Source organism: Nilaparvata lugens, chromosome 3 (genome assembly GCF_014356525.2).
Source record: "Nilaparvata lugens isolate BPH chromosome 3, ASM1435652v1, whole genome shotgun sequence".
NCBI classification, from domain to species: Eukaryota; Metazoa; Arthropoda; class Insecta; order Hemiptera; family Delphacidae; genus Nilaparvata; species Nilaparvata lugens.
The window spans coordinates 5,275,356-5,291,222 of record NC_052506.1 but is presented as its reverse complement, the minus strand read 5'-3'; the positions used below and the strand labels follow the sequence as shown (position 1 = coordinate 5,291,222).

The 15,867-nt window shown below is 33.8% G+C and overlaps 1 protein-coding gene across 1 annotated transcript in view; it reads right to left on the bottom strand.

Annotated features, from left to right (window-relative positions):
* The window catches only part of LOC111062375 (gamma-aminobutyric acid receptor alpha-like), a 211,683-nt gene extending 196,135 nt beyond the window's left edge, over positions 1-15,548 (bottom strand). The window contains exons 1-2 of the mRNA XM_039422663.1: positions 15,454-15,548; positions 2,854-2,921 (exon numbers count right to left, since the gene is read on the bottom strand). Coding sequence (XP_039278597.1) covers positions 2,854-2,892 — 39 coding nt within the window. The 5' untranslated portion in view covers positions 2,893-2,921; positions 15,454-15,548. The remainder of the gene's footprint in view (positions 1-2,853; positions 2,922-15,453) is intronic.
* Between the last annotated feature and the right edge of the window lie 319 nt (positions 15,549-15,867).

Genomic DNA, 15,867 nt, shown 5'->3' with positions numbered 1-15,867 from the left:
ACATGAACTGATTTACGGTTGGCTGTATGCTACACAACTTAATACAATAATAATTATTGCACTATACACGCGATGAAGTGTAATGTATCACCAACTCTCTCAAATTGAACAATAATACATCTCTGTAATATCGTTTGTTTCGTAAACCGATGGTGGAGTTGTAATGAAAAGCGTATCCTTATCAAATTTAGGTATCACTTTCTATGTCAGAACTCAGAGTAGCTCTGTATGTTTGTATTGTTTGAAATTATATGAATCGATTCGAGAGAAGATTGAGTTATTAAGTTTAATCCAGGAGCGCCATTTAGGGGTGGAAGGGGGGGCCTAGGCCCCCCCAAAGATCAGATAAATAATGAAAATTCGGGTCTATCTAAACGAACCCTTAGAATCTCATACTGATTTAATACATTTTTTAAACAGCAGTAGTATCATTCCTTCTACAGTCTCAACAATGTAGCAAAATTGCCTTGAAAGTATGGCTACGGGTACGGAGTAATAAAGAATATATTTTTCCTCCACCTTCTGGCTAAAGTACTTACTTTACTCCCTGAAACCTAATACTGAAGTGTCACTTTTTCGCTCTCGGTAGTAAAAAACAGAAAAACTCCCTAGGGAGTAAAATTGACTCCATTTAAATAACATGGAGAGCATCTCTATTTTGAAACTTACATTGTTATAGGTTAGAAGGTCTAAGCTCAGATGAGAAAGCATAATAGAGGTGTCTGTCATTGAGTCAACTGAATTCAATACCACAACCAGAAATTTGATTAAATCATGAAATATATGTTTGTATGATAATTATTATATTCTTAATATTAGTAGACGATAAAAATTTATACAATTTTTAAAATATTTTATTTTATTCAAAATACCAGCCAACAAATATTTTTGATCTGCAATTCAAATCTGAACCGCGTGATCTGGAGTCAGCCATTTTTGGTAGCTGCTCAGCTGATATAACTGTTACAACTTTTGCCGATAGATAGCGCAATCGGCAGTGCCAGACGACCGGTTTTTAGGTTTTAGATTTAGGTTATGTTGTTAGGAATCATATATCAGAACTCAGAGTAGCTCTGTATGTTTGTATTGATGTATGTTTGTATTGTTTGAAATTATATGAATTGAATTGAGAGAAGATTGAGTTATTGAATATAATCAATGGGTAGCACCTTCCATCAATCATAATCCAAAGTTTGAATGGTAAAATATTATATTCGAAAGATTATTCAACTTTCAACTTCATATGTGTGGGTACAAGCACGAAGGAGAGAACACGGTTTTGTTGATGTTTTATTCTTCTTTCTTTTGTGGTACAAGCTTCTGGATAAAAATCATCCAAGCGTAAGCTTGAGTTGCACAATCATGAAGACGAGTTGTGAAATGGGTAGAAATATTAATAGTCGTCACTATATACATTGGTGCATGCAATTTATATTGTAGTTCTGATTTTTTAATATATTATATGGGTACATAAGAGAAGTTCAGAACCAATTTCTTCATGCAAAATTTCCTTGTGCTAGATACAGAGTGGCCCAAAAACCTCGTATTTCCCGCTCATTTTCCAGTTTTCAGCTATTTCTGCCAAATCTCGTGATCGGACAAAAAAATTTGCTCTCGCCTTTTTTTTAGATCATAACATTCTGAATAAAATGAGCTCATTCGAAACTCTTTATCTTTAATGAGTACCGAGTTATGATTTTTCAAAAATGAGTGAAATTTGAAGGAAAAATCAATTTTGATGAATTTTAGTTTTTGATGAACAATATTTTCCGATTGTTAACATTTAGATGTATAATTCAAAATCCCTCTGAGCGTTTTTTTGTGCTCTACAATCTGAGTTCAAGGAGAGCGCTCTATCTCGAATAGATTTCCAGGTACACCTGACAACAATGCTCCTTGTATTGTGAAAAACACCTAATTTTCAGCTTCAACCATCATCACCAACTACATTGTCTTCACATTGATATTTTGTGGTGGAGAGGCACGCTTAAGGACACCTCAAGGATCAAAATTTCAAACACTTATAACTTTTGACACAATGCTCAGATTTCATCGTACTACACTTCATTCTTCTCGGATCGTCAAGGCGGTCCAAAATCATGCATCATAAGTCAAATTCGGTCAAAAAATGAAAAACTTATTGTTGAATGTACTTAAGCCCATATTCCAATATAGAATGGCCAAATTCTTTATTCAACAGCCATCCCAATCAGCTGTTGACATTGTTGACGTGTATTTTGAATGCAAATTTGTTCTATCTATATTTTTTCTGATTTTCGAATAAATAAAAATGAAAACTCATTAAACTATATATTTTGAATATTAATAATTATCCATTATTTCAAATAATATTTTTTCATTCATAAATTGATTGGTTGAAAAATCATTCAGAAATTAAGATTCACTCAAAATTATTCAAATTTTCAAATTAATTAGATCAATTTAATTTTAAATTTGAATAAATTATCGATTATTAATTTTTGGAATTAATTATTGGATTATCTGTTTAAAATAAATTAAAGTTGATATTAATAACAAAATTATACAGACAAACTTTTGATGGATTTCAGCCATCATTTTACCCATAATAATCCACTTCTCATATTCAATGGTAACTGTAGAAAAAATTTAATGTGAAATACGTGAGCAAAGTTCCTCTGCTGCACTCAAGAAACCATTCCGCCCTCGCCTACGGCTCGTGCACAAAAGTTTCTTTCGGTGCAGCAAACTGTCACTTTGCGCACTAGTTGCACAAATAACAACTATTTCGTATTCTATGTATCAATCTAACATGGGTTTTGCAAATCCTTCTAACAGTACTTTCGTTTTTAATAATTCATTTTTTCCACTTACCATATCAACTTCCGAAATTGGTCCCATGCTGCGAACCATGATATCGACCTCGACGACTGCTGGGGGGCCTGCAAGCAATCAATTTATATAATCATAGTGGATAAATTCAATTAAATAATATTATCCTAAAAGGGGTCAGACTCAGATCACAACAAGAGAAAGCTGCTACCAAGATGTTTGAAAGACAAAAACTCAGGATCAAATATTCTGAATGGAAAAATCTTTATCGAGATTCACTTGAGGCTCTGACTAAGAGGCTTTGGTGTTATTGGAGTAAATTCTGACACGTCAATTCCACCATAGTATCTCAAGATTACTGACTTTAGTCATTCACAGGTTGTAACAAAGAGATCAGATCAATAACCAATGCTCTCAGAAGTCTCAACTAGACGAGAAAAGGTTTGGCCAACATTTGGTTCACAAGAATGGATTCTTTTTTCCAAATTTTAATACATTATGAATTATTCCAGATACTTTCACAGTTTATTTCCGGACAGGAAATAAGCATTCCACATAAACACTTTAATGTTCGCAATCCCATTCCAAGGCTATTGCAACTCAGAAAAACTTATTCTCACTGTGTTAGAATGAATAGACTTGCCAAGCTCGCGCTCTTTTCGCGTCCCGTTCTTGCTCGACCTGCGATCATCTAGCGATCTGCCTGTGTAACGTTCGTTTGCGGAGCAGCGCGTAAGTCTGTACGCACCTTTATAGAACTTATCAACTCTTCATCATACACCTAATCATCTCATACAAACTAATCCATCTTTCTTTGTCTGGTACTGATTTTGAAATCATACACACAAAATCCAGTCGTCAATATCATCATCACACCATCATCTGAGCTGACAAAGTTTTGGCGCCTATTGACGGCATGTAAAAGTGAGGAAACTCGCGGAATTTTCAGTGAAATGCCAGCGTTTTGTAGGTTGAAGTAATTGTGGAATGGGGCGATGTACCCCCTTCATACGACAGAGGGTGTGTAGGGGCGAGTGGAAGTGAGTCAGGTGGAAGTGACATGCCTGTTCAGATCAGATCAGCCCCCCCCTCTGACCCCAAACAGACACACACGCACGCACACACGCACACGCCCGCTGAGATAGAATTCGACCACAGCATCTGCCTATTGATTAAGAGCGAAGTGGCTCGAGACCAACCTGTCTTCAAATTTGTTAGCGTCAACCTGAGCCCATAACAAGGAGAAATTTGAGCTTCAGACTCAATCTTGAAATTCATAGAAAATCAGGCGTGAAAGAAGAGTCCCTCTGGTTTCAAGTTGATTGGAATTTTGTTCAATTGAATAATAATTCTAGTATCTGGTCCAGTGAGTCTGTTTTTGAATTTGAGTGGTACAAAGTCTCATTGAGAATTAATTAATCATTAAGGCTGTGCAAAGGCTGAAAATAAACTTTCTACTGGTAATATTTTTCGAAGTTTCTTGATTTGTATAAATCATCAAGCTATCAAAATGGAGAAGTTTTCACAAGAAAACATTTTTTCCCCGATCATTACTTTTTGAGATATGAGCGCCTAAGGTTTCAATTTTTTGAACAGAACATTTGAAATTCGGTAAGAGATAAATCCATGAGATCTAAAGGATAAATTCTTCATAGTATTGTTGATCAAGTGAAACAAAAAAATTCTTGAAATATCAATTTTTAAGGAAGCTATTCAATTTACCAAAAAAAACTTTTAGTTGAGTTATTTTTGGTAATTCGAATAACTTTCTCAAAAATTGATATTTTTAGAAAATTTTTGTTCTACTAGATCAACAATACCATGGAGAATCTATCCTTCAAATCTGATGGATCCATCTCTTACCAAATTTGAAATGTTCTATCCCGAAAATTTAAACTTTAGCCGCTCATATCTCAAAAAGTAATGATCGGAAAAAAATGTTTTCCTGAGAGAACTTTTCCATTTTGATACTTGATGATATACAAATCGAAAAACTTTGAAAAATATCACCAATAGGAAGTTTATTTTCAGCCTTTGCACAGCCTTAAGAAATGACGAGGGATCACTAGCTTCTTATCCTATGTAATATCAAAATGTAGAATTGAAATTTATCTCGAAACCTTGCAATTGATGAAATATTTATAGGAATCAAAAATTGAAAATTGTTTCTAAACATTATTGCTGAATTTCTCTCCCAACTTGCTAGTTGGTTCAAGATTTTTTGTTGATTGTTGAACTGAGATATTTTTTCTCACTGGATTCCTCACCTATGTGAGATGTAGAATTCTGAATAAAGATTCGAATTCGCCAAAACTTTGATAGGAGCGTAGATTATATAAGGTGCAGTATACAGATAAGAATCAGTATACAGATAAGATAAGAAGTAATCTATATTAATTTTTACTGTGCTCATCTATTATACTTTTAGTTTTACATTAATACTTACCGTATAGTTTATTCATGTACAGTGCTATTTTGTTTTCTACCACTATGAGTCTTGTTAGACTCAGTGGAAATTGTCATATTGTATAAATAAATAAATAAATAAATAAGAATAATGTTCTAATTGGGTAACAAATTTATGGAAAATTCATTATGGTGAATTCTAGACTGGACAAGTACAGTATTCTCTTGACAATGTTCAGAGCTCTTTCTGTACACATTTTTAAGGAAAACTAGCGGCCGAAATTAGATCGTCCAAAACAAGTAATGCTCAACAGCTCAACCTTTATTATGAAGAATATCGTGGCACCGAGCTTTGCTCGTTATTATTACTTATTGATAAACAGAAGTCAATTCTTTAAAATGATTGGGGAAGCACTAACAGGCACAGCCCAAAACTGTTTCATACCCGAATTTTGATTTATACACTATAAATATTCCAAAAAGTAGGTTATATTCCATACACTTCAGTCCAAATATTTGAAAACATAAAAGTTTTGATTTAGATTGTTCACAAACCAAATTGAATAACAGAATAACACTCACTAATCACTCAGAACTGTAAAATAATGATTAACTTTGAATATTATGATATACAATCTCATGTCATCAAATCAGATTATTTTGACCGAGTCAATTAAAATTTCAAGATTTCTCGCGAGATACGGTAAGCTAATTGATTACACAGCTGTGATCTCCCACACAGGCACACGCATCTTCTGTTATCGACAGACGACGAAATTATCATCTGTTTTTCCAAGGATTAATTATCCTTTTCATGCCCTTCAGCGAGTTTTCTTAGGGATGAGACCTAGTGCAAATCGAATTTTTATATCATGAACCTACTATGTTCAAAATTTCGTGAAAAGCGTTAGAGCTGTTTTCGAGATCCGTTGAACTTAAATAACCATATATAAGAATAACCAGATAAATAAAACAAAATAAATCTTATAGCACCCTTTATTCTTTAAAAAACTTTAAAATAATTGAACAACTAGTTTCGGCTCTAAAATTCCGATCTTCAGGTTCTAAAATGAAAGGATATATTTATATTTTATATTTTTATTTCAGAACCTGAAGATGGTGTAAACCGAAACTAGTTGTTCAACTATTTTAAAGAATAAAGGGTGCTTCAAGATTTATTTTGTTTTATTAATTTAAATGCAGCCCATGTTAATGGGTGTTTTTTAAAAGTAACCAGATATAAAAATATAAACAGATATACAGAAATTGCTCGATTAATATAATAGGGATATTCGAACATAATAAATATGAATACATTTATAAAACTATAACATCAATTCAGCCCTCGCACTGTTGAAAGTGGGCCCCCTTTTTGTCAGGTATTAAGGTCTCTGAAAAGGTGTATTACAAGACCCGCGTTTCAGAAAGGCTTAGCAAGTTTTGATGGACATCATGTTCTATGGAGAACGAAGCGAAAGTCAGGCATCAGGGCTTAGTGGGAGAAAAAATATGGAAATTCTGTTAGTTGAGTGACACAATGAAGTGGTTCACAAATGGAAATGGAACCTGAGATTCGCAACAAGAAAATAATACTCGAATGAGATTCATTTCAAAATGTCAGCATTAGTGGAATTGGGGAACATTGGTGTTGTTTATAAGAAATGTTGCCAGTTTGAAGCTATCCTCGTATTAATCACATTTTGTTTGGAGGGAATTTTTTGTAGCGAATTATTTCTGGGGTCGAGTTTAGAAAGCTTCTGAAGTAGCTTTATATTCTGTGACAGATGATGGGGTTATTCATGATTTCCCAAATTTCTCAATGATAACCTTCTCCTTGTCAAAAGTACAACAAAGAATGAGGTTGAAAACTTATAATTTCACAATATTACTGAGGTCGGAGTTTAAGAAGCATCATGACCTCTCAATGATAACCTCCTTCTCATGCTCTTCCATACAACAAAAAATGAGGTGTAAATGAATTATAGTTTTAAGATTCACAAGCGAAACATTACTGGATTTGATTTCAATAGCTGTTATATCCTATTTTTCCATGTTGATTGTCATTAAAACTAGTCTAAGAGACTAAACATTTATTTTCATTCCATTATCCTATTATATAAAGCGAGCAATTTCTGTATATATCTGGTTATTTATGTTTTACGGATCTCGAAAACTGCTGTAACGATTTTCACGAAATCTGGAAAATAGTACGTTTATGATATAAAGATTCGATTGCACTAGGTCTCATTCTTTGGAATACTCGCTGAACGACATTAAAAGTCATTAATTCATCCTTGGAAAACAGATGATAATTTCGTCGTCTCTCGATAATAGAAGATGCGTGTGCCTGTGAGGGAGAGAGACAGAACTATTTCCAGCTGTGTAATCATAATCAATCAGCGAGAAATTTTATCTAGCTAGACAATTTTTAATCGATTTGATCAACATAATCTGATTTGTTGACATGACATGATAATCCTCCTAAACTAGAGCATATCATAATTTTCAAAGTTGATCATTATTTGACAATTTCAAGTGATTAGTGGGTGTTATTTTGTTATTCGATTTGGTTTGTATGTAATCTCAATTATAAATTTTTTGTTTTCAAATATTTGAACAGAAAATTGAACCTGAATTCAATGAAGTGTATGGAACATAACCTACTTTCTGGGCTATTTATAGTGTATAAATCAAAATTCGGGAAAAAACAGTTTTGGGCTGTGCCTGTTAGTACTTTCACAATCATTTTGAAGAATTGTGTTTGGTTTATCAAAAGTCAATAAATAATAACGAGCGAAGGTCGGTGCCCCGATATTAAATGTTACAATATCAGAAAATAATTATAAGATTTCAGTTCATCAATTAATGACCCAATAAGTAGTACCCTTTATTATTAAAGACTTTAAGATATTTCATCGACTAGTTTCGACTATAACTTAGGTCATTTTCAAGTTTTTAATTATTTTTATAAATTACAAAAGGAGTCCATAATTTTAAGTCAGTGGAGTGATGTGTTTCCATGAAAATTAGTTCACCAATTAGTTCAAACAACTAGCTCGAAAACTTTGAAAGGCTTCCTTCTCTCCAGACTCCTGGTAAATTATCCTATACTATTAAACGAGCAAATTCTGTTCATATGTTTTAGATGTTTAGATGTTTAGATGTTTAGATGTTTGGATGTTTAGATGTTTGTATTTCATCGGATCTCGAAAACGGCTCTAACGATTCTCACGAAATCCAGAACATGGTAAGTTTATAATATACTAGCCGTCAGGCTCGCTTCGCTCGCCATATACGTCTAGCCAGGGGGCTCCGCCCCCTGGACCCCCGGCTGGATCGTCCAAGAATGAGATCAGCAGGCTCGCCTGCATTTTTCATTTGAGCATTTTTATCATATGTTAGGACAATCCAGTCGGGGGTCCAGACTAAACGTCTAGCTAAACGGATATGGCGAGCGAAGCGAGCCTGACGGCTAGTAATATTAGGATATATAAGGATTTAAGTAGCAGTGCCCAATCAATTTTTCCGCGATAAATGCATTTAAATCTTCAACTTGGTGCCAACCTAACAAAGTCAACTCAACTTAATGCCAACCTGACAAAATTATTAATTTAGTAGCCAGTTAACAACTGTTCCGAGAGAAGGTACTCTATCTAGATTATAGTTCTATAGTAACATATGATATGGAAATTTCAATTATAATTAAGAGATTGGGAGAAGAAGAATATACATGCCAAAAGACGAACTTTAAACCCTTAAAAACTACCCTTAGAGTTAAAATATTGCCAAAAGATTTCTTAGTGCGCCTCTAAAGGGCCAACTGAACATACCTACCAAATTTGAACGTTTTTGGTCCGGTAGATTTTTAGTTATGCGAGTGAGTGAGTGAGTGAGTGAGTGAATCAGTCAGTCAGTCAGTGAGTGAGTGCCATTTCGCTTTTATATATATAGAAACTTCCGATTGCACTAGGTCTCATCCCTTGGAGAACTCGCTGAATGACATTAAAAGGATAATTATTATCTATCCTTGGAAAAGCAGCTGATAATAATTATTTCGTCGACCGAGCTTCGCTCTGGAGTACAAAAGCATTAAAAATTTATTACGAAAGAAGAAATTATAATAAACATTCATACAGAAATATTTTATCTATTCACAGTAAATTGAGATTAATTCCCAGAGGAATGCTAAAATTTCCCTCACAAATACCCAGTTGCACAAAAGTTGAATTTTAATCCTGATTAACTTCACGTGAACCAAATCAGAGAAGACCATTTCAAAAAGATGGATCTACTGGAATCAATCAGGATTAAAAATAACCCGGCTTTTTTGCAACCGGCACTAAGTACCTGATTGAATGATTACAAAAGTTCAACAGCTGAGTCATAATTTAGACACAGTATCACACACATGAACTTGCTCACTCACTTCCATCACCAACAGACGACGAAATAATTATTATCAGCTGTTCCTCCAGGGATGAATAAGAATTATTATCCTTTTAATGTCCTTCAGCGAATTTTCCCATGGATTAGACCTAGTGCAATCAAATCTGTATATTATATAAACCTACTATGTTCTGAATTTTGTGAGAATCGTTACAGCCGTTTTCGAGATCCGGTGAAATACAAGCATAAAAACATCTAAACATCTGAACATTCAAACATCTAAACATCCAAACATCTAACATATAAAGATATAAACAGAAGTTGCTCGTTTAAAAGTATAGGATAACTGGATTTTAGAGTGCGTTGACAGTTAAAGTGCAACCCAGAATTAGAGATAATCACAATTATTATTGAAAAGTATATTGAAATACAGTATGTGTATAGTGAGGTCCACGTTATAATAGCAGTGGATAAAGATAGGAGAATAGCGATGCCGATTCTCTGCATTAATTAATTATATTTCTACACTGTCAAAAACATAATTGGCATCGTTGTGGACCTAGAAAAGGATAGTACCACCGGCTTTGTCGAATGATAGACAAGGATAGATAGCAAAACCAAAGTTGATCAAATACTGTCATTAAAACGTGGATCTCCCTATAGGCCTGTTTGAACTACAAGACTTAACCTATTTCGGACTATGTGTTATCTAAATTTGATTGATTGATTGATTGATTGATTGAGTACTTTATTTATGTAGATTACAATATATACTGTCTTATACACTTATATACAATAGCTTACAATACAGCAAAATTATAGATGAATTTACATGATATAGACTAAGAAAATAATTATTGAACTGTATATGATATGAAAACGCAATTTGTAATATAATAACTATAGATAATAATTATATTGTTATGCATCTACATAAATTGGCGGAGCTTTGGACATATCAATGTCCATTCTTCGGAAAGAATATTAAAAATATCCTCCCCACTAACTCTCTACCAGAACGTTAATTTCATTATTTAAACTAAGGATCTATTTATTAATGGAAATATTGTAAAAGGTTTAATCAATATGAATATTTAAGAGAAAAAAACAGAAAATTTATAAAGTAAAATAATTATATAGGTAGATAAGATCAAATAATTGATTAATAAAATGAAGTAGGCTGAAAGTAGATCAGGGTAATCAACTTTCAGTAATATACAGCAGTATGCAGTGGATAAGTGAAATAACATGAGCTTATATAATATATATATATACATTCGTTCTATAACAGGTTTAAAGGTTTGTATTTGTGGGATGGGTGGGGGATGGTTGTCATGTGATCGTTCTAGGCCGGACAGTTTCAGTCATTTCTTCCAAAAGATGTTTTTTTAAAGTCAGGATGAAGCTCGCTCGGCTCTCGATGGACCTGATAGAAACAGGAAGTGCATTCCATGCACGACAGGCACTGACTAAGAAGGATTTTGTGAAAATAGTAGTTCGATGATTGGGTATCCTTAAAGTAATTTCTCCGGTTCTAGTATGTGAAGCATCTATCCTCCTACCTTCAGAGACAATTTGAAATCATCTTTAAAATAGTTCGGATTACCGTATTTCAAGATATCTCTAACAAGCTTGACTATTCGAAAAAGCCTCTGATCGGGAAGCTTCAATGTTGAACTAGCAATGTGGGCTGGGGTGATATGATCATGGCGTTGGAGAGAGTAGACGAAACGTAGACAATAATTTTGGCAACGCTGTAGTTTATCATTCAGAGTGACTTGCATATCGTTAAGAACAGAATTACAATACATTAAATGTGGGAAGATGAGAGATTGAACCAATAATAATTTAATGTTTCTAGGGAGGATATCGTGCATTTTCTTCAATGCATGCATGGCTGAGAATACCTTTTTACAAGTTTTGTTCACTTGTTCTGACCAGTCAAGAGTATTATTCATAATAATGCCTAAATTTTTAACTGAGCTACAGTAAGGAATGTCATTACCGTCTACACTAATTTTGTGAATCGATTCAAGGTCAATATTGTTTATAAGACGAGAATATCCAATTATAATGGGTTGTGTTTTGATGGGATTAAGCTTAAGGCCATTTTTCTTTGTCCATTCCACTATCGAATTGATATCCTGATTCATTATTCCAACTGTTTCATTAATTTTTGTTATGGGACAGCTTAAATAGATTTGAAGGTCGTCTGCATAAGTATGGAAACTGGACAATTTGATAATGGAAGAAAGGTCATTAGCATACAAAGTGAAGTGGAGAGGGCCTAAAATTGAACCTTGTGGTACTCCATGCATAACGTTTTTCCAAGTTGACTTTTTGTCACCGACAGATACACATTGTTTCCTACCTAATAGATAGGATTTAAACCAAACTAACGAGTTGCGACTGAAACCAAGAATAGCCAACTTATTCAGAAGGACTGTATGATCAACAGTATCGAATGCTTTAGAAAAATCAAATAGGGTGAGGATGGTGCATTTTCTTTGGTCCATAGCTAACCTTATATCATCAGTGACACGAAGCAGAGCTGTCTCAGTTGAATGGAATTTTCTAAAGCCTGATTGAAAGTTATGGAGCTTACTATTGTTGTCTAGAAATTTTACAACTTGAGCATGAATGAGTCTTTCTAGCACTTTGGACAATGCAGGTAAAATACTGATTGGTCTAAAATCCTCAACTTTATTGGGTGATGGAACTTTATTTAGAGCGCGAACCAGAGCAAACTTCCAGTTTTCAGGGAAAATGCCTTCTTCAAGTGACTTGTTGAAAATGTATGTAATGGTTGGTAAAACAGCAAATAACATCTTCTTGATAAATTTAATAGGAATTTTGTCTACACCCGTAGCATTACTATGAATACGTTGAATTGCTCTGAAAGTGTCTTCTTCTGAGATGGATGGAAATGAAATTGATCAGTGATTGGTAAATCTAAGTTTGTAACCTGCTCTTCAAGATCATCTATATGATTAGCAATGACAACTTCGTCGCGTTGGTTAGAGTGTGAAACGAAATGGTCATTTATATTATTCAATGGTAAGTCAATTTGTGGATTCGATTTCTGTTTGCCAAGCCCGAATTCTTTTATTCCCTGCCAAAGTGATTTAGAGTCTTGTCTATTGTTTGTCATAAACGAATTCAAGTACCTAATCTTTGAGTTCCGTAATTCCTGTTTAACCCTATTTCTAAGGCTCCTGTACTCTATCAAACTGTCCAAGTCAAATGTATTTTTAAATTTTCTATGTGCTTTGTCTCTACGTCCCATCATCTTAAGTATGTCTTCAGTCATCCACGGTACTCGTCGTTTTCTATTAATCCTCCTTGTCACATAAGGTGCATGTTTGTCATACAAAGTCAAAGTCCAATTTTCGAAAGTCTTGACCATGTCATCAACTGAGGGTAATGCTTCAATTTGATGCCATGGAGTCTGAGCCACATCAGTCAGGAAGGCGGCTTCATCAAAGTTTTTGAAGTCTCTATAAGTGATAATTTTCTGTTCTGGCTTGGGTATCTTATGGGAAAAGTACACAGTAGATCAAATCATGTCTAGAAATAGCTGGGACTGAGATTTGGCCTGCTTTGACCTCATTGGGGATCACTAACAATGAGAAGGTCAATGAGTGTGTCTGACTCATTAGTATGATGAGTTGGATCGAGGGGTAAAATAGTCATGTTTAGGCATTGGAAAATTGTAGTCAGTTGAAAGTAGTCAAAGTTACGATTCGTCATGTTCAAGTCGGTGTTCATATCCCCCATAACTAGTATACGGTTATAGCAAGGCATAAGAGAAAGCAAGGCATTTTCGAAATCTGTGAAATGACCTATTTTTGGTGGGCGATAACAGATACCAACGAATAATTTATCATTACTAGATAAGGATAATTCAAGTAGCATAAACTCTGGTCTGGAACAATACTCTTGTTTAGATGTGATTAAAACTTTTGTTTTGATACCATCTTTCACATAAATTGCTACACCCCCACAAGCTTTATTTAATCTATCATTCCGGAAAAGATTGTATCCAGGCAATGCAACAAAATTTGATGAAATACTAGGCTTCAAAAATGATTCGGAAATTCCGATTATATTGAAGTCCTGAAAACGGAAGATTGCTCTGAGTTCATCAATGTGGCAACTGAGGGATTGTACGTTAAGGTGAGCAGCCTTGAAAAGTTTTTTGAAAGAGTGGAGCTTATTTGCTAGAAACATACCTGCGTCATTATTACTATTATTGAAATAATCATACCTACTTGAGGGCGAGCGAGCTGACGTGTCAGTAAGAGGCATCATGGAAGCAGCAGACCAATCGTGAACCGACCTCAGAACGACACATGACGGGGGAAATGGGAATGAAACTGATAAAACTTAACCTAAATGAAAAAGTCTCTTGATTCGAGTGCATTCAGTATGCCTTGACAGTTCGGCTCCCTTCACTATTTCAGAAATTCACTAAACACAATAAGATGTAGATGTGTGGAGTTTCGGTGATGAATAATCCTAATGGTGAATAAGATGAAGATTGAGGAAGAACTGGTAGTGGGAGATCTGGTCCAAGTGGAGATAGAGCGAGTATTTGAGAGAGTAATAGCACAAGGTTACCTTATTTTTCCTCTCCCTATCATTTCGATAATGTACTTATTGTGTAAATGAATGAATGAATATTTGTAAAACTGTAAATAATATTTGTTTGTTTTGGCTTGTAAAAACCGTTGGTGTTATTGGTAACAAATTTTCACGGACATTCTGTACTGTATTGAAAATGTGATTTCCTGAATTCTGTATTCTGCTACTTCTAATATAACTCCCCATTTACTTCTTGTCCAATAAGATAGCTCAAATTTCACCTACAACAACTTTTTAAGTGCTCAAGCACTGGACCATCTGTCTCGGATGTCACCACTCAAAGAAAACATCTTTTGTCATCCTCAAATCGAATTACGGACATTCATTCCCATTGTAGTCTATTTCGAAAATAACTACTGTAGAATCAAAGCTAACTGCAACTCTTGTCTCCTGTACATTGAAAAAACAAACATTTTTTTTATTGTGGAAAGTTCCCACATGAACTCTTTGCTTGTGCGAGAGTGATTTGATGAGATACTCAAACGTCCAAGCCATTGGCGGGACTTGAACCCACGAAACAGTGCTTATAATAATTATTATTGTTCTCAGTTTGCAAAATATAATTTGAGATTATGTTGCCAATATCTTGCCTCTAAATCATGTACATATTTACCTACATTCAATGAGTTTACATAATAATGATAAATGAGTCTAATTTACATTTATTTGAAATAAAACAACATTTTACAAAATATACAAAATTTTAAATTTTACAATTGAAAATAAATGAGTCTGAATTCAGAAATGATAAATGAGTGTAATCTACCTTTATAATGATAAATGAGTCTGCTAACTACTGATTATTTTGTTTAAACTTTGAGTGCCACCAATACCCAAAGAAATTTGAGTGTTTTGGCCATTTTTCTCATGTAACTTATATCAAAGTTTTAATAATTATCATATTATTCCTTAAGTCCAAATCCTGGACGGATGCTGTTATCATATCCTCTAAATATACAAAATTGTATATTTTACAAAATATACAACATTTTAAATGTTACATTTAAAAATGAATGAGTCTGTATTCAAAAATGATAAATGAGTGTAATTTACATTTATAATGATAAATGAGTCTGCTAACTACTGATTTTCTTGTTTATACTTTGAGTGCCACCAATACCCAATGAAAATTTTGTGTTTGAGCCATTTTTCCTCATGTAACTTATATTCAAGTGTTAATAAAAATTAGACTATAGTATTTCTTACCTCCAAATCCTGGACGGATGCTGTTATCATATCCTCTAAGAAGATTATCAAGTAACTCCGAAACATTTCTATGGTGATTTCTATCAAATCCAAGAGTGGTTCTGAAAAATAAAACAGAAAATCCTGATAAAATTCCAAGAGTAAGCATTATTCAAAGTTATTCAAATCTCTTGATAGGAAGAATGAGAATTTTCATTGTATTGAGGGATTACCTGTGCTATAATAGTCTGAAAATTAGACTATCAAATGCGTTGATCATTTCTGAAATTGAAATTTATTTGTAAGAGAATTGGAAATATACAATGTATATGTAGGCATTTGAGATTCATGAGCTTTATATGTGTAGTGCATATTAATAAATTTAAGTGAAAAATAATTACAAGCATCATGAATAAAATATAGATTATGGAAACA